Genomic DNA, 25083 nt, shown 5'->3' on the forward strand with positions numbered 1-25083 from the left:
AACTCTAAAGAGCCACCCCAGCTTCAATGCTCCTCACAGGGTGGGCTGAGGTCTTGTTGTGACTGTACCATAGCCCCCTTTCTCCCTGCGCCCAATCCTGTCTTCTTCTCCTCCCAGCATGGATGTTGATCATGGAGACACTGGGCATTAACCTTTCTGCCTATTAATCTCCCTGCGGGAAGCCAACTTGAGATAGTGGTAGAATTGTAAGTAGCAACTTCAAAGTTCTAGCCTTTGATCTTCCCACTGTGCTGTCCCTACTTGCTCTCCTTTTCTAAAGATAAATGAAGAAGCGTGCATAAATGCATGTAGTAAATGGAGATTGTTTTAAAAAAGAAAGATAAGAGCAAATGAAATGTCTAAGCATTATGTGAAATTTGAATATATATATTTAAAAATCAGTTGGTTCTAGTATGTTGAAAATACTGTAATATTAAGTGAGTAATAGGACTGATTTTATAGGTTTTTGCCACATGGCTCAGCCTTGGACACAAGATATGGAGAACTGGAGTGCTTGAATTTTGGGTCTGGAATATTTTGACAGAAAATGCCATTTTAGATGTGTAATATGTACATTACAGAATTAAAATCTCAGGTTCTTTGAGCTAGTCATGGATTTTACTTTGTCAAAATGACAGTTGAGTCAGGACTCACCGCAGCTTTTGAATCTTGGTGCAGAGTTCCCCATCACACTGTGCAGCTGCTCAAAGCCTCCCTCAGCACATACGGTCTCCCTTCTGGAGTGTCTTACCTGACACCTGCCATTTGCACAGACATCTAATCCCTGATATCCACAAGAAGTTCCATCCATCACTTTTTCTGACAGAAGAATAGGCTGTTCTTTCCCAACAGGAGAGCAAAACAAGGCACATGGTTTTTCTACACACAGAGTGGATAAAAAAATGAGCAAAAGTTACTCCATAAATATTTCTATCTTGAGCTTAATTTTCAGAACAGTTGTCGAGTAAAAAATATAATCTGATATGCATTGAATAATGTAACTCTAGAGTAGTTATTATGAGTAGTAAATGAGAAGATGCCTGGGAAAAAACAGATGTCCAATGAATATTTATCTCCTTTTTAAGAAATATGTCTTCAGATTATTTTCAAAACGTATCACTTATTATTTTCTGGCGCCAAACCTCTACCACACACAAACCAATGATTCTTGCACCAAATATTTTACACACCACCGTTTTTTGTTCGTATCTCTTGGAATGAACTCCCCTTTATCTTAAGTACATCTGAGAATTCTGCCTATTCCAGATTAACTTTGTTCATGAAGACTTTCTTGATGTGTCCTTTCTAAATTCCCATACACGAATTTGCAATCCTATGCATTTAGCATTCTAACTGAAAAATTACTAAACGAGAAAGAAGAATTCCTAAGATGAGCAATTCTTTTAAGATTTTCCATTACAAGGATGTGTAGAAATGCAACACAATCCCATGAGAACATCCACTGAAATGCACGATGGTATAAATGCTAGCTAGGACTCAACTCCCTCCGTTGCTTCCTTGGAAAGCACGCCAGTATATATGATATCTAGGTGGAAAACACCGTTCTGGGTAAAGGATGGAATGTGAATGGAATTTTCTAGAGGAGCTCCTTTCTACATTATTCATCTATCTGGTTCTTTAGTGCTTCATTAAGCAATAAGGTAGGATGGGTAAAGTTAAAACGCTTGCCTATCAGGCTCAGTCAAGAGTGGCAAAATATTTTTAAGGGGCTGTTTCTATTTCTAAGCATCCTACAGAAGAACTGTAGAATTTGGTAACGCCAGTAGGAGAATTATCCAAATCTGAAGCGTCAGAGCAATTTCCATGCTACATTACTACTCTACTGGCTTGATACCAGTCAGGCCCTTTACTGTTTATTAAGCTCATATAAATAGAATGGAAAATGGTTTACAGTCTTTGACACTGATCTTCGCTTATGTCTTCAGTAAAGTTCCACGTATGCTGATGGGATTCTATAAATACCAAATAACAGCCAGAGGCATGGAACAGGGTATCACTTTGCAAAGAGAAGACAGACAGTTAAATGAGCCTTCAGAATTGAACATTTCAAACAGTTTTCACATGTGGCTTCTGAATACTGCTCTGAACAATTCTGGGGAGTTGGAACATGGCCTTCAATGTGCATGGTTTTGAAATTTTCCTTTAAGATGCCATTATAAGCCGCAATAAAGCATTTCAGTATGCTCTCACACCTCAAAGTAGGTTATGTTTATTCAATGACTGCTTACTATGTCATATCTTTGGACTTAAAAACAGCTGCTATAATTGCAACACTTTAAAAGTGGTATTTTATACATATACGTATATGTATATATAATTCTCTCTCTGGAGTTTTCATTGAAGAGAGGAGCAAACCAGATATACGAATAATGTGGAAAGGCGCTCATCTAGAAAATTCCATTCACATTCCAAGTAAGAATTCAGATAAAAATCTTTCTATTTCTCCTTTTACAACATATTGTCAATTCACTGTGCTTTACAGATGACATAAACATTTGATCCCAATCTTCCTTCCTGGAGTATACCCTTGAGATTGTGACATTATAGTGATCCGTGTAACATGCCAGTACTTACTTGGCGGGCAGGCTTTGTCTTGATTTAAGAGACCAATCCTTTCCAAGATATGCATTAAACATGGATTGCGGCCAAATCTCAGCACAGTGTATGTAAAATACCTGAATGTTAAAGCCATGCATCTTTTTTTTTCCTCTAAAAATAACTATTCACTATAACACGGATACCCTGTATTTAATTTTCCTAGCCACGGATTCATGTATTACATAAGAATAACAGAAATAACCCCTTGCAGTTTAAGGTGTCATATGCTATGAAGACTTGGGGCTTTTAAAAGAACCATATATTTCAGTTTCTTCCATCATTCCATGTAACCCATGAAGACTACAGTTGTGTATTTTATTCATTATAGGGACTGATGTGTTTGATGGATATGTGTTGCAAAATTATAAAAAATGCTAGCCTACTAATTCTATAAATACTTACTATGGATCATTCTGATGATGGACATCACTTTATAAGAGGTAGTGGCTTTTAAAATTGTGATTTCCAATAGCTTTAATATTTTAAATCGGCCCCCATCCAATTCTGATTTTTTTTTTTAATTTTGGAAGGGAACCTGCTTCCTTTCTCTTATTTCACCTCTGAATGAACAGGTTTCAAATGACCCCAATATTATCCAACTGCACAGCCAGTTAGAGGCAGAGAGAGGATTGATCCTCAGAGGATCAGATGATGATTTTCATTGTTTGAACGGTCATATCTTTTCTACAACAAAAATTTAGGAAACAAATATTTCTCAGAAGCTTAATATCTGCCAGTCTGTTCGCTAAGCACAGGCAATAAAGAGAATTCAGAAACATTAAAATCTGCTATAAGAGGGTGCTTGTGAGGTGCTTGGAAGGAGCACACACCCAATTTGGAGGATCAGGGAGATTCTTTTTTCCTAGAGGACTTGACATAAGTTGAGTCCAAAAAAATCAACAGGCATTTTTCAGGTAAATAAATGGTGAGAGAGAGAGAGAGAGAACAAAGCTTGAGAAAGAAAAGGTATTAAGCCAAGAAACTAGCATGCTTACAGGCCCAGATCTAAGAGAGCATGATGTGTATGAGGGATGGAATGGAAGTTGGCCTGGCTGTGCTAGAGAACACAGAAGGGAATGATGAAGGGAGATGAATGAGGGGAGAGAATGATGAAGGGAACGATGAGGGGAGAGAAGCTCAAGGGGCAGGCCACACAAACAGCCTTAGAAACCGGGCAGTGAGGTTGGAGATTGGTCCTGAGAGCAGCGGCGCTCATGGAAGGGTATTACTTGGCACAGTGGCTGACAGATCCAGCCTTTCAAAGGCAAGTCTGGCTGAAATGAGGGGCAGGGGCTGGAGAGGACTGTGGTCGGAGAGAAGGGAGGAAGCTGTTTGAGAATCCAGGTTCGAGAGAGTGCAATCACGAGCGAACATGCTGGCAGGAGAAAGGTTTGGACAAACAGGGCTTGCTACTTGTTTACAGATGGATGGAGATGGGGGAAGAATGATTCTGGCTAAGCGGGAATGAGGTTGATCACGATGCCATTCTGTATGAGAGAGCACTGTGAGAGAAGCAGATGGTAGGACTGAGAGAGAAAGGAAGGGGGTGTGTTGAGTTAGAAATCATGAGATGTTCAGTAGAGATGTCCATGCAACAGATGCGTAAGCAACGAAGGGGCTCAGGATGGAGAGATCTGGGTTGGAGATAAATATCTGTGTTCCTTTAGCATACAGATGATAAATAAAACCTAGTGAATAAAGTAATATAATCCCAAGGAGAATGTTTGGTGAGAAGAGGGGCCAGGACAGATCAGTAAAAAATTCCTGGAAGGCGCATCATTCATTCACCTAGTTTATTAAGTGCCTACTCTGTTCAAGTACTGCTGCTGATGCAAAACATACAGCCGTGCAAAATAAGGTAGTCCTTGCTCTTCCAACAATTACGGGGATGATAAACAAAGTTAAAACTATTACGGTGGATGGTGATGAGTTCTGTGAAAAAAGAATACAGCAAGGAAAGGAAAGACACTGACTTAGTATTTAACAAAAGACCTGAAGGAGGTGAGAGAATGAAGCCTACAGATATCTGGAGACAGTGTTACAACAGGGAAAGCAAGAGCTTCCAAGACACTAGGACTTATTCTAGGAAGAGCAAGGGAGCCAGTGTGGGTGAGTGACAGGGAACAGTGGAGATGAAGTCTGAGGGTAAGAAGAAGCCAGGTAGCAGAGCTCCTTAAGGTCCTTCCCTTAGAAGGAATGAATAAGGATTTTCAGTGAATTGGGAAGGTACCAGCGGCTTTTGAATGGAAGAATAACAGGACATGACTGACAATTAAATGTATCACTCTGGCTGTTGAGACTGAAGAACACAGGCATAAAGACCAGTTAGAGGGCTTACTGCAATCACGGGGGAAGAGACGGTGGCTTGTGCCAGGATAGGAGTTCTGGTGATGTTCGAAAATGATCAGACTCTGAAGGATAAGGCTCATGACCATAAAAAAGAATGAAATCTTGCCATTTGCATCAACATGGATGGATCTAGAGAGCATAACACTAAGTGAAATAAGTCACAGAAAGACAAAATCTGTACGATTTCACTAAAATATGGAATTTAAGAAACAAAACAAATTAACAAAGAAAAAAAAAGACAAACCAAAAAACAGACTCTTAACTGTAGAGAACAAACTGATGGTTACCAGAGGGGAGGTCGGTCGGGGGATGGGAGAAATAGGTGAAGGGGATTAAGAGTACACTTGGCTTGATGAGCACTGAGTAATATGGAAATGCCAAATTACTGTATCGTACACCTAACACTAACATAACACCATAGCTTAACTACACTGGAAATAAAAAAAAGATAAGGCTAATGTGACCTTACTGATATTTTCAATGTATAGTAAAAGAAAAGAAAAAATGATGACTCCGAGATTTTTGTCTAAGGATCTGGAAAGAGGGAAGTACCATTTGTTAAGAGGACGGTGTGAACAGCAGGTTGTGCTATCATTTCCTCTCAGCTGAGGAAACAGTATGTTTGGAGGCCATCACGGGGAAGAAAACATGGCGTGTCTGAGGCAATAAAACAAGACCAAGATCTGGAGTGCAGAGTGACAGGGAACAAGGTTCTAGATGAGATACGAGGTAAGAGAAGGGAGATTATCTCCTCGTCCTCTCACTATCAAACACACAACACTGTTGTATCTTTAGTGGAGTAATCTGCCTTGTTATTTGGCTGTTGCCATTAGTGCTTGTATGCCCAGGAGCTTACACTGCAAGAAGGGTTCCGTCAGATAGGTGCACTGAAATTGCTCAACAATGGAAATTAGGCTGTTGACCGACGTGTTATTGAAATGATGGAAAAGCAAAGTCCAAATTGACTAAGGGGAGAAATAAGGACAGGAGAGACTAGGGGCATGATGGTCAGGGAAATCAGAAAATTCGCCACCATGTTTGGTAATGTAGCTCAAACCCATAGCTCACTGACTGACCATGGGCAGGAAGTATCGTAAGTAAAGAAGTTATAAGTTATTCCTAAGTAATTCTCTTTTTTTTTAAATGATTTATTTATTTACTAAAGAGAGAGATAGAGCACAAGCAGGAGGGACAGAGGGAGAGGCAGAGAGAATCTCAAGCAGACACCCGGCTGAGCATAGAGCCGGATCCTGGACTATGACCTGGACCAAAACTAAGAGTCAGGTGGCTAACCGACTGAGAAACCCAGACAGCTCCCCCTAACTAATTCTTAAATAAAAGGCAGTATAATTTTCTTAACATGCTTATTCTAAAATAATTAAAGATTTACAGGAAGTTGCAAAAATAGTACAGAGATCTCATATACCTTACCCCCAGTTTACCCCAGTGGTTACACTTTGGTAACTTCAGTACAATGGCAAACCCAGGAAATGGACATCAGTACAGGTATGTGTTTACTTCTGGGCCATTTTATCACGTGTAGATTTCACAACTACCGGCACAATCAATACATTTAAGTACTTAATCGGCACAAAGTTCTCCTTATGCTACCCCTTTAGAATAACACCCATCCTTTTCCCTGCCATCATCCCTGATTTCTGGCAACCTTTATTCTGTTTTCCATCTCTACAGTTTTGTCATATATATATGGAATAACAGAATATATTATATACATTATATATATATATATTATGTATCTATGTTATAAGTTATATAAATGGAAGCAAAGAATATTTGATCTTTTGAGATTGGTTCTTCTCATTCAGCATAAAGTTCTGAAATCCACCAAGTCACTACACATAGCAGTAGTTTGTTCCTTTGAATTGCTGCATAATATCCCAGGGTATGGACGTACCTCAGTGTGTCTGACCATTCAGGTACTCAGAACTTTTTTGGTTGTTTCCATTTTTTGGCTATTGAAAATAAAGTTGCTATGAACATTCATGCATGGGATTTCTTATGGTTGTAAATTTTCACTTCATTGGGAAAATGCCCAGGAGTGTGTGTCAAAAGTATATGTTGAGTTATTTAAGAAACTACCAAGCTATTTTTCAAAGTGGCTGTACCATTTACATTCCAATCAGCAACATACGAGATCCAGTTTCTTCTCATCCTTACCAGCATTTTCTATTGTCACCTTTTAAAAAAATTTTAGTTCATCTAATTGGTGTGTGATAATATACTCCGCATTTTTAAAAAATTTACTTGGAGTCAGTGCTCATGATTGTTATAGGTCATTAAGGGTCGAAAAATAGAGCTCTGAAATATTTAGAATATAATCTGTATCATCTGTTAAATAACACTGACTACCACTATAAAACCCTTTGCAAACCTAGAAATCTACTTAATTAAGATGGTGGTGATCTGGGTCGCATACCTTCATCCAGGACAGCTTGCCACTGAAGAACATGCTTTGGGTGTGAAGTTCTAACACTATAGGCCTGACATTGCCAGTCTCTGAATCCAGGCAAACCTGCAGGACAAGGTGGATTCTCACATATTCTGTACTGTTTTCTGGGACCATTACAATCCCTTGCTTCAGAACCTAGCCTAGAAAAGACAGTACAAATAATCAATTTTATCTTATCTTTATGTTAACAACTACTCATTTAAAAAAAATTAAAAGGCATTAAATTAATAAGGTATAATCCTTTATATTAAATCTACTTCTGACAACGTGGACGTGTTAAATGATTGCTAATGGTAGGAAATCCGTATGCTTATTAAAAACTATATATTTTCCTATCTTCAATCAATTTAACATCTAAAACACATGAGAAATAAAAGCCAACTTGCCATGGAGATAGAAGAGTAAAGGCAGAGGCTGGGGGCAAAACAGAAAGCCTATGATTCCCGTGAAGGAGTTTGGTTCTAACGTTTTCACATCCTTTCTTTAAAATTGCTTGTGAAGGAATCGGGCCACTGAGCCCACACCAAGAGTACAAGTATAAAACTGAAATGATTTTCTCACGCGCTTTCCTGGGATCACTGCAGGAAGCATGGGGTTTAGCGAGCAGACCCTAAAATGCTCCCTATCTGCACACATGCTCAGCACGTCTTCATTTTTCAACACTACTCACTTATATTTACACTGATGGTGCTCTCCTTCCCTCCCTTCCTGAAGTCCTATCACCTTCCTGCTTTCTCGCAGTTCCCTTAATTGTTGACTTACTTTTGCTAACGCAACTCTCCTTGCTCATTTAAACACCACAGTTTCTTTGATTTACTTAAGAAACCACTCCCATGCAACACTGAATTCTTTGTTCTTAGAAGGGTGGTCTTATTTTCCTCCGGGGGAGATTTTATATCATTTAAACAATTTAAGCGATTTTCCTGTTGTCTAACATGGGGTGGGGCTTGAGGGGCTTCTTCTGCCTTCCAACACTGTTTATCAGTAAAACCTTTGCCTTTGGAAATTGAGGAAAAAAAATGCCCTCCCCCAATCCAGGAACTTTGCGTTTACCCAGGACATTTGCGCTCTCGACCGCTGATCCCAGAACTGCACGTTCGGCTACAGGGGCTCCACTCGCTCCACTCTCCGGCCACATGTCCAGGTGCTGAGGTCCTGCTGGTACATTCTCCAGCCTTACACCACTATTCCAAAAGTTATGTCTTAGGTGAACAAATCAGGGCACAACGGAAAATCATTCACTGGCCTACAGAGTCACTGGAATTGCGATTAAATCACGCCTACGAGAGCCCCCCCCCCCCAAATGAAAAAGAACGAACATAAGTTGGCACTTCTTTCTTGTCATAGTGATATAATGGTCCCTTCTCCCAGTTCTCACGTCAGATCACAGGGTCTTGTTAAGAAAACAGCACACACAAACTCGCACTACAGCCCTGAGAATTCAGTACGTATGACAGAGACAGGGTGAAGAGGGAAGTTGGGGTGGCACAGCCACGAAAGGAAAACTAACACAGTCCAAGAAACAGAACAGTTTCAAAGGGACAAATGACCAAAGCACAGTCAAACATAAGAATGGAAAATAAAACCTAAAAGTTCTTCCATGAATGGAGTGAAGCAGACATTTTAGCAAACTTAGCAACTGTGATGTGAAATGGTGGTGGTGTTTCTTGTAATTAAAAAGAAAGTATGATTTAATTTTAGCATCTTCCTTTATGCCTTCTTTCTTTTTTCGTAAAGAGTTCCCATCAAATCCAAACATTAACATCACAGCAAGTTTCCTTTTGAAAGTCATTTCCTTAAAAGACTTAGGCAATTCGATTCTTTGAAATTCCCTCATTTCCTTCCAGTTAATTCAGCAGCTTATTTTGTATCGATTAACTGAGAAAGATTAACTATGAGAGAAGAGAAAGGAATGTACTCATTCTCTTGTTTATATTTATATTTTCATTCACTTTAAACAAAGGCAGCCAAAGAGGCAGTTTCTGTGGCCACGAGGAATGGGTGCCAAGACTTGGGAGGTAAACTATAATAATTTCTCTTTATTTCTGAAAAATCAGATATATCATGGTCATGGCAAACATGTTACAAGTAAAATTAACTGAACAAAATCATGTTGAGATTAATAAGTGAATATTAGCAAAATTCAGATTAATGACTGTATAATGATGGGGTTGAACAAGCTGATTCCTCCAGACCTAAACAATTTTCTGCACTTAAGGGCAACATGATTTATAAGGGATTTTGCAGAAATTACAGAAACACTCTAATCTTCACATTTCCCATTTCAAAATGTGAATGATAATCGGATACCTAATGGACTTTGCAGGAGTAGAATGAAGCACTAAGCACAATGCATAGCCCATACTAAGGGCTTAATAAAAGTTAACAATAATTAATAATGATAATGATAAATTGTATGTACTGTTATCTTAAAGTCATTAATAAGTTTCCAGAAGTCTAACCAAAATTCTATTCATTCTGATCTTAACTGATCCATATTTCTTCAAATTTATTTTGAGATTATGTTTTCAAATGTTGTTTTTAGAAGGGAGAATTTAGAAAACTATGCTACATAGTTTTGTGTGAGCCCAGTTAAGGCTTTTCTAGGCAATAAAATAATGACTTCCTGCAGATTTTTTCCAATAATGTCAAATTTTAAATTCAACCTCTTTTCGATTCAGGAAGTTTTAAATCTATGCTTTAAAAAAAAAAATCTCAACAACTCAGAGTGCATTGATAGGCACATTACATGGAGATTTTGTACAAAGCTTGTCATTAAATTGAGATTTTGTGTGAAGATTCAGTCTGAAAATTGCAGAAGAGGGGGAAACACGTCCTTTTAAACAACTTAGCTGGCTTTAAGGATTAACAGTGTAATGCCATTCATAAAAAAAAAATCCCACATGAAAGCTGTCAAACTTCAGTTGGTCAAATTGTTTTGGCCTATTTGAAGGGTGTTTATGTTTCCCGTAGTGTATATCATAGCTCCTTGCTCAGTGAGCAGTAAACTGACATTGAAAGCCTGGGCTAGCATTCACAGCATCTGGACTTGCACATCATTTAAACCAGACCACATGGGGCAGATGAAGAGGAATGGAAACAGATATACGAGCCAAATTTGCGTACACCAACCAACGAAATGTAAAGAAAGCATAGCATAGTATTTAAAGTTCATCACCTTGCAGAGAACCACTTCTCTGGATGAAACCATGGAGAACCTGCCTTTGTGCCTTCTAGGTGGTGTTGTACTTCAACATTGAGGAAAGGGTTAAATGTTTTTGTTTAAATTATTATATAACTTATTCCATTTGTTTTTTGTTTAAATTATTATATAATACATCCCATTTGGTTTATATATAAAATGACCCTAATGATGCTTTTCATATATTTTCTGGCAACATATTTTGCTTCATTTGTACTTTTGAGCCTCAAAAATTATATTACACTTGGTTTAAAAAATGAAAAATTTGTCGTATCTACTAATTCAGTCTGATTTATGCAAATGCTAAGGAAATATAAAATATAGGTTACTTCTGGGACAGTACACGACCTAAAAAATTGACTGTATTTCCCTTCTATCAAATTTCTATGTGGACATGTCTGGGAAGTTCATGAAAACGTCAGATTGGAAGAGATCTGTGAAGATGACAAAGGGAACATCACTGTCTAATCAATCTTCTTGTACATACATTGTTGGATGAGAGGAGGACAGAAAGCAATAAACTCTCTACATATGCAAATGTGTGAGTGTAAGGATATTACAGTCATTACATTTTCAATAAAGAATCATGATGGTAAATTTCAAGAATCTCAATTTAGGGAAGTAAGTAACTAAAATATATTATGTAGAATTCTTCAAAACAGGCTAAAAACTTTACTAACTTTGTATTTAACTTTCCTTTCCCTTCCCCCAATTCCTAGCAAGTGTTGTCAGTGAAAAAACACACATTTCTCGGTTTTTACTAAATCATTTACCCACTCTTTAACATCTCTTAAATGTAAATGTAAACACAGATGAGAGTATTATAAAGAGAAGAGGAGAAGAAAGAAAACAGCCTGCGTGTAATTTGGAAAAGGCTGTGTAGACATTGTAGATAAATCCCCATCTTTACAATTACTTTGAACCATAAAATTCTGTAGGCAACTGCTCAGACTTGGTTATATACTCTTAGATGATTTAGTTATATAGCTAGATTAACATCACTATACATTATAAAAAATTACAAAATCACACAATTTTGTAACAAATTATAAAAAAAAAAATCCCAGGGCGCCTGGGTGGCACAGCGGTTAAGCATCTGCCTTCGGCTCAGGGCGTGATCCTGGCGTTATGGGATTGAGCCCCACATCAGGCTCCTCTGCTATGAGCCTGCTTCTTCCTCTCCCTGCTTGTGTTCCCTCTCTCGCTGGCTGTCTCTCTCTCTGTCAAATAAATAAATAAAATCTTAAAAAAAAAAAAAAAAACTAAAAAAAAAAAAAAAATCCCAGTTTTGTTTCTTGGTTTGCAATGTACCAGGCTAGCAGTGTTTTGTGTGAGGTTGAAAGCATTCAAATATTTTAACACTACAGCACTCGTCTGTAGAGTGTTGGAAGCTATTTCCATGATTGCTTCTACAACAGCTGGAACAGATGGATATTTGAAGAAGCCCACATGGCCTGAGGAACTGAGAAGTCCATTAGTTATTTCAATACACAAAGCATTACAGAACCACTAAGAGAATATTGTTAGCACAATTAGAAGGAAATAAAAACATTTTACTTTTGATGAGCAATTACAATTTTGATGGCTACAAGAATAAGTTTATTTTAGAGACCTCAAGAATGCAAATCATTCTCATAAAGATCAGATGAAAAAAATAGTAGAAAAATATTTAGGACATCAGTTTATAAAAATGAAGGGATTTTATATTGCTAAAGACGAACTAAGTAAGACGAATGGGTTGTATGATGTTTGAAGAAATACGGCTGAATACTTGGTTATCTTTGTTTATTACGGTTTCCATGTTTCAGGAACGATAAAAATTATAGCTGGTGCAGAGTTTTATGATTCCAGCAATAAATTACTCAACATAATACCGTGAGGCTTGCCCAATAAGCACACGTTATTGTACTTTTGTGTATAATTAAAAAAAAAATAAAACCAACCCAGATTCTGACTCTCCATATAAACTCACAGAAAAACATCTGGCACGGTCCGTAGACAACTGGCTGATAATTCACAGAAATTCCCTTTCAAGAAACCATTTTTCTATTGATTGTATCTAGTGATAAGACATTTCTAGTCTTAAAGATATTTTGTACTTAAGCAGTTATACATTTTTTTCTTTTTTAATTAAAGAAATCATAGAAGTAATAAATGACTACATGCTTTTGTCAGACAACCCAAAAGTGTCTGGGAAAATAATTTTATTTACCCTCAGCTACCCTACTGCCTTCAGCCATCAAGTCCACTTCCTTCTCAAGAGATAACTACTGATTACAGTTTGGAGTTTATATTTTCAAACCATTTTCTAGGAGTTTAGGAATACATACAATGTATGTGTGTATTCATAACATTTTTTGGGGTAAATATCAAAGGGTATCATAAAGTATTAATTTTTCTGACATGCCTATGTATTAACCACCATGTCTTTTAGATCTTTTCAGTTTGCATGTATACGTATATCTACCTCATTCTTTTAACAGCTACGTTGTAACCATTCCTCAGGACATGATTATTTGCATTGTTTCTCATAACTCACCACTGCAAACTGCATTCTTACATAAGCATTTGTGTGTGTGTGTGTGTGTGTGTGTGTGTGTTACATGTACACACATCTTTGTGAAACACATGTATTTCCTTAGCACAAAACTCTAGCAGTGGAATTGCTGAATTTCCATTATGTCCATTTTTAAAAACAATGTACTTTTAAGATAGCATTCTATATAACTTCATTGTTTTCATTAAGGAATTCACTCCAAGTAAGCTTTATATTGTTGTTTCTTTTTAAATTTAATAAACATGTATGTTCTTCAGAGGCAAGGTTTCTGATCTTATATCTAATGAATAAAGTGATTAACCATTCCACTTTCCCTTTACAGAATAAAAATTAGAAAATAATGTAAGCTATTGAACAGTTATCTTTTGATTAACTAACACTATATAGTTAGATGGGATCTACCTCCTTCATATTCTTCAAAAGAAAATTATTTTTCAACGGCAATAATTTTGATATGAAAATCAAAAGAAAATTCACTTTTCAATAGCAATAACTTTGATATGGAAATGGATACTAATAAATTTTCCTGTAAGTTTATGAAACACATTAAACAACTCAGACAGCCAAATAGTTACTAATCTTCAAAATGTCTATTAGAATATTTTATTTATAATGCTTGAAATGACAAGGAAAAATTATGCTAGTGTCTTTTCTGAGACAATGTTTTATTACTGAAAGGATTCATCAGTTCTGGAAGACTGACCTTTTATGCTATTATTTGTGATCATTTACCTATGTTTCACTTAAATAGTAAAAATAAATTCATTTTTTGGTTAAAGTGATGCACATATCTTTCGATGTTCTCATAGTCAAAAATAATAAAAAATAACTGCATTTATGTTAACAAAACAACCATAGATTTGAAAAGATATAAAAGTTAAAACCAAAAATGAATGAAATACTGAAAAATTTTTATAGGTTTACAGAAGGTATTCCACTAGTATTAAGATGGATACACAAATAACTGGCAGAAGAAAATGCGAGTTTCTTGAGTTTCATTCCACATTCTTAATTAACGTGAGGCGACTCAAATGACTTACCTTACCAGTGTCACAATCAGTTCCATCCATCGGTGGGTCTAGCTTGGTTCTGCATTCTTTCTCACCCTCTACCTTGCACCACAACCCTGTGCAAATAACATGCTGAAAACAAGGCCATAATAACTAATAAGGAGGAGGTATCACTTTTTTGAGGTGAAGTCAATAATTTCTGAGAACGCTATTTTGATGGAACAACAGAAATTGTTTGAAGAAAAATATGCTTTAGGTACTTTTCATATAAACTTATAATTAAAATAGCATATGGCTTATGTATAGTGATGAGAATATTGATACATTAAAAACAGAAAATCTGTTTAATACATTTAAATATCTGTATATTTCTTTAAAAAAAACACATGTGATTACTCAGGATTAACGCTACAATAGGAAAAGTGTACGCTAAAAACCATTATTTATACCATTCTGTGAACTAGGCTGGAAGGAAAAGTGATGTGTTTGTGGCATGAATTTAGTGCCTGCTGCTGTCCTAAAGCCTGTCCTCACTTATGTTCTGCTTTACACTTAAAGGCCATGGTTAGTATTTCATTATTTCATAAAATAGCCTTGGCCCTTGACACAATACAGACTCTGAATGGGTATGTTTTTGTTACCAGTCATTTTTACCTCAAGGCACACAGGACACATTCGCATTTCATAGAAATATGAAATCCATGAAGGGTATTTAAAGGTGATTAGAGTAATGCATAATGAAGATGACTGTGTTACCTATCGAGACACGTGGAGAACATGGAAGAAGATCGATAAAGAGAACAAGTCATGGCAATGTGAAAGGCTCAGTCTTGAACAAGATTGTAAAGATTGAAGAACCAAATCTCGAATGCTACGAAGGGTGAAAGACTCTATATTTGGAGGGAGAAAGAAGCCACTTAGCAGTAGACCAGCAGGTTGAGAAGATAACTCTGATGGTATACACAAAATAGACTAAAAATCACTGCAAAGTAAAAATTAGCTTATGACCCAAATCTACTAAATACTTTGGGAAAGATATTTAAAACGAATGTTGTAAGCAGCCCAGTTACAATTCTAATACTGAATTTGTCACAAGGCCGCAAATGATATTTTCCTATTCTTTCTTCCTTTAAAAATATAGATTTCTCTTAAAAATTATATAATGTATGGCAAGAGTGGGATATATTCTATTCACCTTATTTTATCTGCTATGATAGCTTTTGCACTTCAAAATACTTCATCCAAATATACCGTGTTATATTTAGGAGATGATTTAGCTTAACTTATATGTTTTGTTTGCACATATCGTTTACCAAAAATTCGTCCAGGGATTTATTTTTAAAAAATGTCAATGTCTAAATCAAATTGCTTCTCTGCAATATTTGAGACTCTTTCAAATAAACAGATAGGTTGTTTATCAACTACTTCTGTGCACACATTTATATTTGAATTAATGGATCTCTAACCTAAGAATTATAGTTCCCAAATGTATTTTTCCCCTTAATACCCTTCTGTTCAGGGTGTCTTATAGTCATGGGATCAAATGCTGAATTTTCCAACAAAGAACAATTTTGCTTTATCATGTGTGTTCAATAAAGCTTAGCTGTATTGTAACATGAGTTATGTTTGTCAAGCTCATTAGTTAACAAATGCATCTTGAACAAAAAAGCAAATCTTGTATACTGTAGTTTTATAATAATACCAGCTTATTGAACACTGTTGGTGGTCTAAATTCTGACCTTCCACCATTATCTGCTATTCAAAACAGCAGGTACTCTAATTGATTCCCACTTGAGGCACTGGGAGCATAAAAGCAAACCTGGCAGCTTTTCAAGAGAAGCACAGTCATGTAGAATAAATCTCTCATAGAGAGAATCTCTTCCCCCTTTCTGTTCTGCAGGTCCAGGGATCTTACGATAAGTAAATTACAACTCATTCTTAAAAATAACTCGGATTCAAGATTTCAAACTAAACTGTCAAAAAGTAACACAAGAAATTGTTGAAGATGTGTGAGATGAGGGCTGATATTAAGCCCTTTCTTAAGATAGTACAAGGATACTATTAAGGGGCAAGGGGCATCTGGGTGGCTCAGTCGATTAAGGGTCCAACTTTTGATTTTGGCTCAGGTCATGATCTCAAAGTCCTGAGATCCAGCTCTGCCTCAGGCTCCCCACTTCGCGGGGAGTATGCTAGAGATTCTTTCACTCTCTGCCTCTCCCCCCTGCTGGCACATCCAGGCTCTCTCTCAGATACATAAATAAATATTAAAAAAAAAAAAGATAATAAGGGGCAAGAACCAAATACTGTATGTTAGGCTAGAGTCAAATATTTTCTACAACTTAATTGCTGAAAGCACTTAATTTATCAATTAAGGAAAGAACTTTAAAACTTCCAATGCTTGCATGGGAATCCAGGACAGAAAGGCACACCTTAGCTTTTCCTAGAAAACTAATAAATAATAATGCAAAATTCTTTTTAAAAATTCTTCCATAATAAGAAAAGACCATTAAAAGCATATAATAGGAATTTGGATGTTTATCTCAAGTAGGCTTTCTAAAATGTTTACAGGAAAATACCATAGAGTTTAAATGAAATAATTTAAGTGGAAGATAAATCGTCCATGTATAAAAATCATAAATTTTATCTTCAAAGATAACCTATACTCATATCTTTCTGTACAGCAAATAGTTACATTAAGATGTTCTGAAATTTTTGTTAAAATAAAAAAATCTTGGGGCACCTGTGTGGTTCAGTCGGTTAAGCATCTGCCTTCAGCTCAAATCATGATCCCGGGGTCCTGGGATCCAGCCCCACAGTGGGCTCCAGCTCCGCGTTGGGCTCCCTGCTCAGCGAGGAGTCTGCTTCTCCCTCTACCACTCCCCCCTCACTCCTGCTCTTGCTTGCTTTCTCTGTCTTTCTCTCTCAAATAAATAAAATCTTAAAAAAAATTAAAATTAAAATTAAAAAAATCTTCAGTGCATACATATGGAAGTAACAATTAAATCTTGTACATGTAACTCCTTGTTCTACCACTTATATTATCTTCCAAAATACAATGTCAATAACTTAACATTTGGTTGCAAATGTAATTCAGTATGGGATAATATTTTTAAAAACCTTCGTTTCCATCACAGAACATCATAGTACTTTTAAGGGTGGAAGAGAAGAAAAGGGGGGAGAAGGGTATTTTAAAACACAGAAAACTAAAGGAATAATGTAAAGCAGAATCTAAAGGAGTAATAAAAAGCAGAAATCTAGTTCTTTGTAAATACTAATAAAATTGAAAATTAAAGAAAAAAGAGAAGGCAAAAAAAAAAAAAAAAAAACACCAAAAAACAAAACAAAACACAAAAAACAACCCAAACCCTACTACTAGGAATAAAATGAAGGTATAACTACAGATAATGTCAAGTTTAAACAAATAAAATTACATGAACAACTTTATGCCAATAAACTGACAACTTACATGAAATGAAAAGATATTTTAAAAAACTTACTAAAAACTTACTAAAATGGACTCAAGAAGAAAAAGAGAAGCAGAACTATTCTGTAACCATAAAATAGTTAAAATTGATCATTAAATATCTTCCCACAAAGTATACTTCTGGTCCCAAAACTAACAATCTTTCAAAAAACGTATATTCTCAATTTATGTAAGCTCTCTAGAGAAGAGGGAAAAAAGGAACACTTTTAAACACACTTACGATACCCAAACTAGACAGGGGTTTCAAAAGGACATGAAAATAATAATCTACCTTATTTATGAATCTAGATTTAAATATGTTAAGCAAGTTTTAACAGATTAAATCCGGCAATGCATTAAAAAAATGCAATGCCATGACCAAGTTGTTTTTTTCTTCAGAATACAAGGTTACTGTAATATCAGAGATTTGATGAATGTAATCAAGTACATTAATGACTTTAAAATCTATGATTTCTGTATCTATGGTATAAAGCACATAATGCAATTCAATATCTATTCATTAAAAAAAAAAAAACTTAGCTAACTAGCCAGTGAAAGAAATGTCTTCACGATTACTGGACACCTATGAAACTCTACAACAAACAGCATAAAAAAGAGTGAAATGTTGAAAGTTTTCTTTTAAAATTAGGAAAATGGCAAAAATAGCAACTTGGCACCCACATCAGGAAGTGAGTACATGGTGTATTCAAAGTGGCAAGAGGAAAAAAATAACTGTCAATATAAACTCCTGAACTCAGCTAAAATTTTATTCAAGACTGACAGTTAAATAAAGAGTCTTTCAAGGAAACAAAAACTGAGTATTTACCACCAACTGATCTGCTCAAAAGGAACTTCTAAATGATGTATTTCAAGAAGGAATATGATCTCATAGGAAAGGACTGAAAAACAACGGTGAGCAAAGAGACTGATAAAAATGAGGATAAGTCTAAATAAATGTTGAGTATGGAAAGCAACAATAATTGGATTTTAGCCAATATTATAAAACCTCCTCATAGTGGGAAAAAATACTAGAAATGTAGCTCATTTACATCTCAAAAAACTTTATCCTTTAATAGAGAAGATTTGGTCCCGGGCAGTCAAATAAGCTTGATGTTTTCTGTTTTCCCTCCTCTACTCCAAATACTTCAAGATCCTTCCTGGCCGAAGTTGAGTAGCAGACATGGGGAAAAAGGCAGTCCAAGCCCAGCCAACAAATGAAGCAGCAAACTGCAAAGGACGCCTGAACAGAACACATCAGAAAGTATGAAAGAGAGAGGGAAGGAGTGAGAAAAGATTAGAGAAAGGAAGACTGTCAGTACCTAGTTAATGAAGCCCCAAAGAAAAGAAAAAGGATGTAAAGTAAAAAGGAACTCCGAAATATTTCAAAGAAAAATGATCCAGAAATCCCTAGTATGAAAGAGAGAGAAAAAATAAAGATTCCCCTTCTGCAATGGTGGAGTCAGTTCCCCAAAGACTAACCATCCTGCCCATCACAACCATCAGCTGCGGACAGAATACAAAGAACAACCTCATGCTGGTTCTGCAGAATGAACAGAGGTAGGTGAACTTTTTAGGGGAGCTGAAGGGACTGCCACAAGTTGCATTTACCAGCTTTGCAGCTTTGACCCTACCGTGGGCTGTGGTCATCGCGTGACATTACACAGCTAAAGCAACAGCGAGAAACATGCCATCTTTTCAGATTCGTGATGACAGAAACAGCTTTGGTGAAAGCTGTCAAAAACGGATGGGCCAATCTCAAAAGGAAGGGAGAGAAGCCCATCGTCAGCTGGCACCTGACCCACACATCCAGAGAACACACTCCCTACAGGCCAGATGAGGAAAAAGTGGACTGAAGATACGAGCTGTTGTCCACAGTAGGTAAGACAAAGCTTCCGGTTTGAATCTAACACTTAATTCTCTGGGGAGGGGGTGGGGGTGGTGGATGATTGGGGAGAGGAGATACTCTTGAGAGGACTACAACAAAATTCAGAGTACCTGCAACAGGGGTCAGCAAACTTATTCTATAAAGTGCCGAAGTGTATATATTTTATACGCTTGTGGCCACATGGTCTCTGTTGCAACTATTCAACACTGTCTGTGTAGCTTGAAGGTGGCCAAAGAGAACATATGAACAAATGGGGGTGACTGTGTTCTAGTAAAACTTTATTTACAAAAACAGGCAGCCAGTCTCGAGGCCACATTTTGTAAGAAATTAATGTATTAATAAATAATGTGTTAATGTACTCATATTGCAGAACAAAACCTGTCTATACAAATATTCATTCACAAATGATCAGAGTACCCTTATTCATAATAGCTAACATCCCAGATGTCTACTAAGAGGTGAGTTAATCGAGAAAATAGGTTATCTACCAGTGGAATGCTATTTATCATGAGAGAAAAAACTGATTCCTGATACACATAAAAACATATGAAGAATGTATGATTTTTGAATGCAGAGGAAAAATATGGTTTCTCTAACAGGAAGTGGTAAAGGAGAAAAAGAGGAAAAATAGAATATAAATATGAAACACTAACACAAAACAGGCTGACAGAATAAAAATCTCAAATAAAACTAATTTAAATAAATGCAAAAATGTTAAATTAGCTGATGAAAACACACACACACAAACTATCACATTGGTTTAAACAGAAAAATAGAAAATCTAGCTACTCCTTATATCCACATCCATAGTTATATTTCTATCTGGAAAGGCTGAAGATATAGGTATGGAAAATATTAGCCAGGATACAAGTTTTTATGCCAGACAAAATAGATTTTAAGGCACAAGTCATAGAAAAATGGAAAAGGAAAAAACAGATCAAGCAAATGAAAAACTGTAAATCAACATTATATAATATATATAGTTTTCTGCATGAATAAATTTAAAAACAAACCCAAAATGTCTCTGGTGCTAAAGAAATATGATTTAAGCTAAAAGGAAGGGAAGGTATCATATAAGAATTTAATTCCAAAGTAGGGAAGGATGTGTACGAGAAAACAAACAAATAAAAAATATAAACAGCACAACCTTCACGGGAGAATTTGATGGATTCATCTTCCTCAAAATTAAGAGACAAAGGACAGTGTATAAAAAGTTAGCACACACACAACAAACACACTGTTGGTAAGGCATAAGGAATTTTCACCTAGAACATAGAAAGAACTCCTGCAAATCAGCAAGAAAAAGCCAGAAAACTGAAAAATGGGTGAAAATGTAAATGGGTAACTTACAAATTAGGGACTTAAAAAATAAAAGTCCATGTGAATAAAAATTCACGGGAAAAAATGAGTTCTAAAAAAAGAAACGGCTGGATTATGCAGTCAAGTAAACTGCCATGAAAGTCCTCACAGACTAGGCAGCGTTAAAGCTCGAAGAATAAGGTGAAGCTGTGATTAGAATATAACACATTCAGAATCAACTCCTGGTAGTTCTAACCCACCACAGTTTTAATGATCTTATAAGAAGGAAGGATTTAAAATTTACAACTTCATCAATCTTGACAACATGTTTTATCAGTGATGCTATCTTAGTTGCCCTAACAATTACTAGCCATCGAGGGCTATTTGATGCCACATCTTCTTAAGTCCAAATTCCTATTGCCTCTGGAATATCACAATGCCAAATCAGAGACTCGGCCTTCTAGAATTCTTCATAAGCGACCTCATTTCAATGCCAGCCTCTTCACTGGATCAAATGAGAGGTTTTAGAAGTCCATTGGCTTTGATGTACCAATTCAATATAAGAAAAATGTGAAACTGGAACTTTCCTCATTACTTTTTAAAGTGACCATATGATTTGATGAAAGCAGAAAGTTTCCTATTTGATAAAATATACATTTAATTCACTATGTGCCTACTCCAAAACCAACGGCAGATCCTTAGGTTTCCTGGAGTTCTTCAGATTTTTAGTACACTTCCTTCTCACTCAAAAAATGCAACTCTCATGCAGCCACTCCTTACTGTTTCTAGGGAAACACCCATACCTCTGAATTCTGAGCCAGGGTAAGTAAGTCCAGGAAGCTACTCTGATGACTTGATGCTGTTTGGAGCTGGCTCAGCCACGAGATGCCAGATGGCCCAGAAGTACCAACTGCTTAGGACTCAGGAACCAGCCACCAAGAAGTTAGCACATTAAGTCAGAAGAGTGAGCTATTATTACTGGAGGTTGAGTTGTTTCACAAGACTTTAAACATTGTCTCTATGCCTCAACAGACGCCTATTCCTGTAAACATTTTGCAGACGTAAGTTACGATCCTAAGGGTAAATTTACACCATTAATTAGATCAGCATGTATCGTTGGAGTCTCTAGCGCTTGTGTCTCTAGTGCTTGTGTCAAACTATATGTTTATACATATGGAAAACCCTACTTCTTAGCTCATTCAAATATGATGGACCAACTGCCTTTGTCTCTAAGATTCTGCCAGAGACACGCATGTCGCAGAGTTGCTATGAATCTTCACTCCATGCAGCCTGATACTTATTTCTAATTGATGGGAAATGGGATGATCATAGGGTGCCTGATTAATTCACATATAAGACCTGAAACATAAGCCTTCTGTCCTTATCGGCTGGTTTCTGTGCAATCACGGAGTTAATACTGAATAACATTTAGGGGCGCCTGGGTGGCGCAGTCGTTAAGCGTCTGCCTTCGGCTCAGGGCGTGATCCCGGCGTTGTGGGATCGAGCCCCACATCAGGCTCCTCCGCTATGAGCCTGATTCTTCCTCTCCCACTCCCCCTGCTTGTGTTCCCTCTCTCGCTGGCTGTCTCTCTGTCAAATAAGTAAATAAAATCTTAAAAAAAAAAAAATACTGAATAACATTTAGGTCATCGTCATGCTATCTTGGCATATGATATATCCAAGACTTGACTATGAGTGAAAATTTAGAATCATTACTCCAACATTCAGTTGATTCACTTCTTCATTTAACAAATATTTATTGAGCACTCTTTTAGGTGCCAGCGGGACAGTAATAAAAAGAACTGATAGAAAATTTCTTTGATGTTACCAAGCCTGTCTTCTAAGAGACTTGTTTTGTTTAAAAGGCTGGATGACTGACTAGTAGATGTGGTGACTCCACGTGTAACCACATGTGTGGCTTAACCAGGAGAACTCTCCAAAATTCTACACTTCACAACTATTTCCCTTATGTCTTTAAGTTATACCTCCTGACACTTACACGTTCAGGGATTTCCAGAAAACGCCAACTCACAGAGTACCAAATTCTGTGGGAAAAACAAGTCAATTACATATTCCCAGACTTCCTTTTACTCCCGTCTTCTGCTTTTTCATTTCCACTTTGAAAAATGTCCGAACTGAGCCCTCATGATCTCACTTTCTCTCGGTTCTGTTCCTACCAACAGATGTCTTCTGAGCTTTACTTGTTGGTTTCTCCTTATGTTCCTCATTTCCAAATATGGTAGTCAGCAGCTTCTCTGTCTCTCCTTTGTCGGTTCCATTAAACTCCTTTCCTGCTGTAATCATCTAGCATCACATCTTCAATATCACCTACTTATGGATGACTTCGGCATAAGCATCTATCCTGGACCAACTTACAGCTCTAGCTGGATGTTTAATGAGTATCTTAAACTTGAAACTTACTAAAACTTCATTCCAGGGCATTCTGCTTTCTCTTTTCTCTTTACATATCCCTCCCGAGATAAATGCATAGCCTGTTCTCTCACTGCCTTCAGATCTCAAAATAAATGTCACCTTCTCCAGGAGGCCTTCCCAGATCACCCTATAGAAAATAACAACATCCCTACCCTCTCAATCCCTGGTTTTACTCTCTACCCTTCTTACCTGGGTTTACACCTCTCCAAAACATTTATTACCAATTGACATGTTATAAATATATATGCTAAAGTGTATTTATAAATGTTTTTGCCTGTTTTTTGTAACAAAAATGGAAGCTCCGTGAAAGGTGGGGTCTTTGTTTCCTGTTCTGTAGGGTACAGAACTGTGCTTGAAAAGTAGATGGAACTCAATAAATATTTATAAATCAGTGACTGGCATTCGTAAAGAATCTCTTCAGTGGCTCTATTGATCTAGTTACTACACTTTGTACTCTGCACTAATTTGGAATTGAACTCATGATTTTTAAGAGTGGTATCAGAAAATGATTGTGGAATCACAGAAGTCCATTCTCTTAACTCTAAGACTCAGAAAGATAACATAGTCCAACTTCTTGTTCTATGGAGTCTGTCTTAAAGAGAAAAAATTTTGGACTAGGTCTGCACAACTAATACGAGGCAGAAGCATTATTAAAGACTGGGTTCACGTCCCTCCAACCAGTGTTCTCCAATCAAACCCTGACCCAGCGGTGTTGCTTTTCCACAGCAGTCCAATTCTTTCCAGTATTGTTTGAAAAATAATTTTTAATAAATATTACACACAGATAGAAATAAAGAAAAAACTGATTTTATCAATAAAAAAGTCACACCCATAAAACTTGAGGGTAAAAAAGAATATTTCTGAATACCTGAAACCTTATTTACAAAATGCCTACTTTAAAACACAGCAACATCTTACTCTCATCTATGGAACATGAGAACTAGGATGATCGGTAGGGGAAGAAAGAGATAAAGAAAGGGGGGTAATCAGAAGGGGGAGTGAAACATGAGAGACTATGGACTATGAGAAACAAACTGAGGGCCTCAGAGGGGAGGGGGATGGGGGAATGGGATAGGCTGGTGATGGGTAGTAAGGAGGGCACGTATTGCATGGTGCACTGGGTGTTATACGCAACTAATGAATCATCGAGCCTTACATCAGAAACCAGGGATGTACTCTATGGTGACTAACATAATATAGTAAAAAATCATTATAAATATAAAAAAAAATTAAATAAAAAATATAAATAAAACACAGCAACATCTTAGGACATTGAGAAATACAGATTTAAAATCCTGTAATTAACACTTACACTTTCAGAGATGGAAGAAACTCCAAGCAGGTAGGTTAGTGAGAAATAACATATAATAGAGCAAAATAGTTTAGAAAAATAAAATAAGTCAATGAAGATATTTCTTAACTCTGACGATGCCGGAGCTATAGCAGAAGGAACAAATTCAGTTAAAACATAGGATAGGATTTATGATTTTTTTTTTTGAGAGAGAGTATAAGATGGGGGGGGCAGGGAAGGGCAGAGGGAGAAGGAGAGAGACAATCTTAAGCATACTCCTCACTCAGTGTGGAGCCCAATGTGGGGCTCAATCTCATGAGCCTGAGATCATGACCTGAGCTAAAGTCAAGAGTTGGGCACTTAACCGACTGCACCACCCAGGGGCCCTGGCATCTGACGTATGACTTTAACTCATAAAGAAGTTTGAGTTCCCTAAGAGGCAGTAGAGCATAGTGGGTACAATGTACTCCATTGTTTGGATCTGCACCTAACGTTCCCTCCTGGC

At 36.8% G+C, this 25083-nt stretch overlaps 1 protein-coding gene across 3 annotated transcripts in view; it reads right to left on the reverse strand.

Moving 5' to 3' along the window:
• Nucleotides 1-25083, reverse strand: part of ADAMTS19 (ADAM metallopeptidase with thrombospondin type 1 motif 19) — a 270506-nt gene that overhangs the window by 71369 nt on the left and 174054 nt on the right. For all 3 annotated transcript variants that reach the window (XM_087862326.1, XM_087862325.1, XM_087862324.1), the window contains 4 exons: nucleotides 14238-14339; nucleotides 8492-8622; nucleotides 7406-7578; nucleotides 752-879 (listed from right to left, as the gene is read on the reverse strand). In XM_087862326.1, the coding sequence (XP_087718452.1) occupies nucleotides 752-879; nucleotides 7406-7578; nucleotides 8492-8622; nucleotides 14238-14339 (534 nt within the window). The remainder of the gene's footprint in view (nucleotides 1-751; nucleotides 880-7405; nucleotides 7579-8491; nucleotides 8623-14237; nucleotides 14340-25083) is intronic.

Source organism: Ursus americanus, chromosome 5 (genome assembly GCF_024610735.1).
Source record: "Ursus americanus isolate L20-20 chromosome 5, mUrsAme1.1.p, whole genome shotgun sequence".
NCBI lineage: Eukaryota > Metazoa > Chordata > Mammalia > Carnivora > Ursidae > Ursus > Ursus americanus.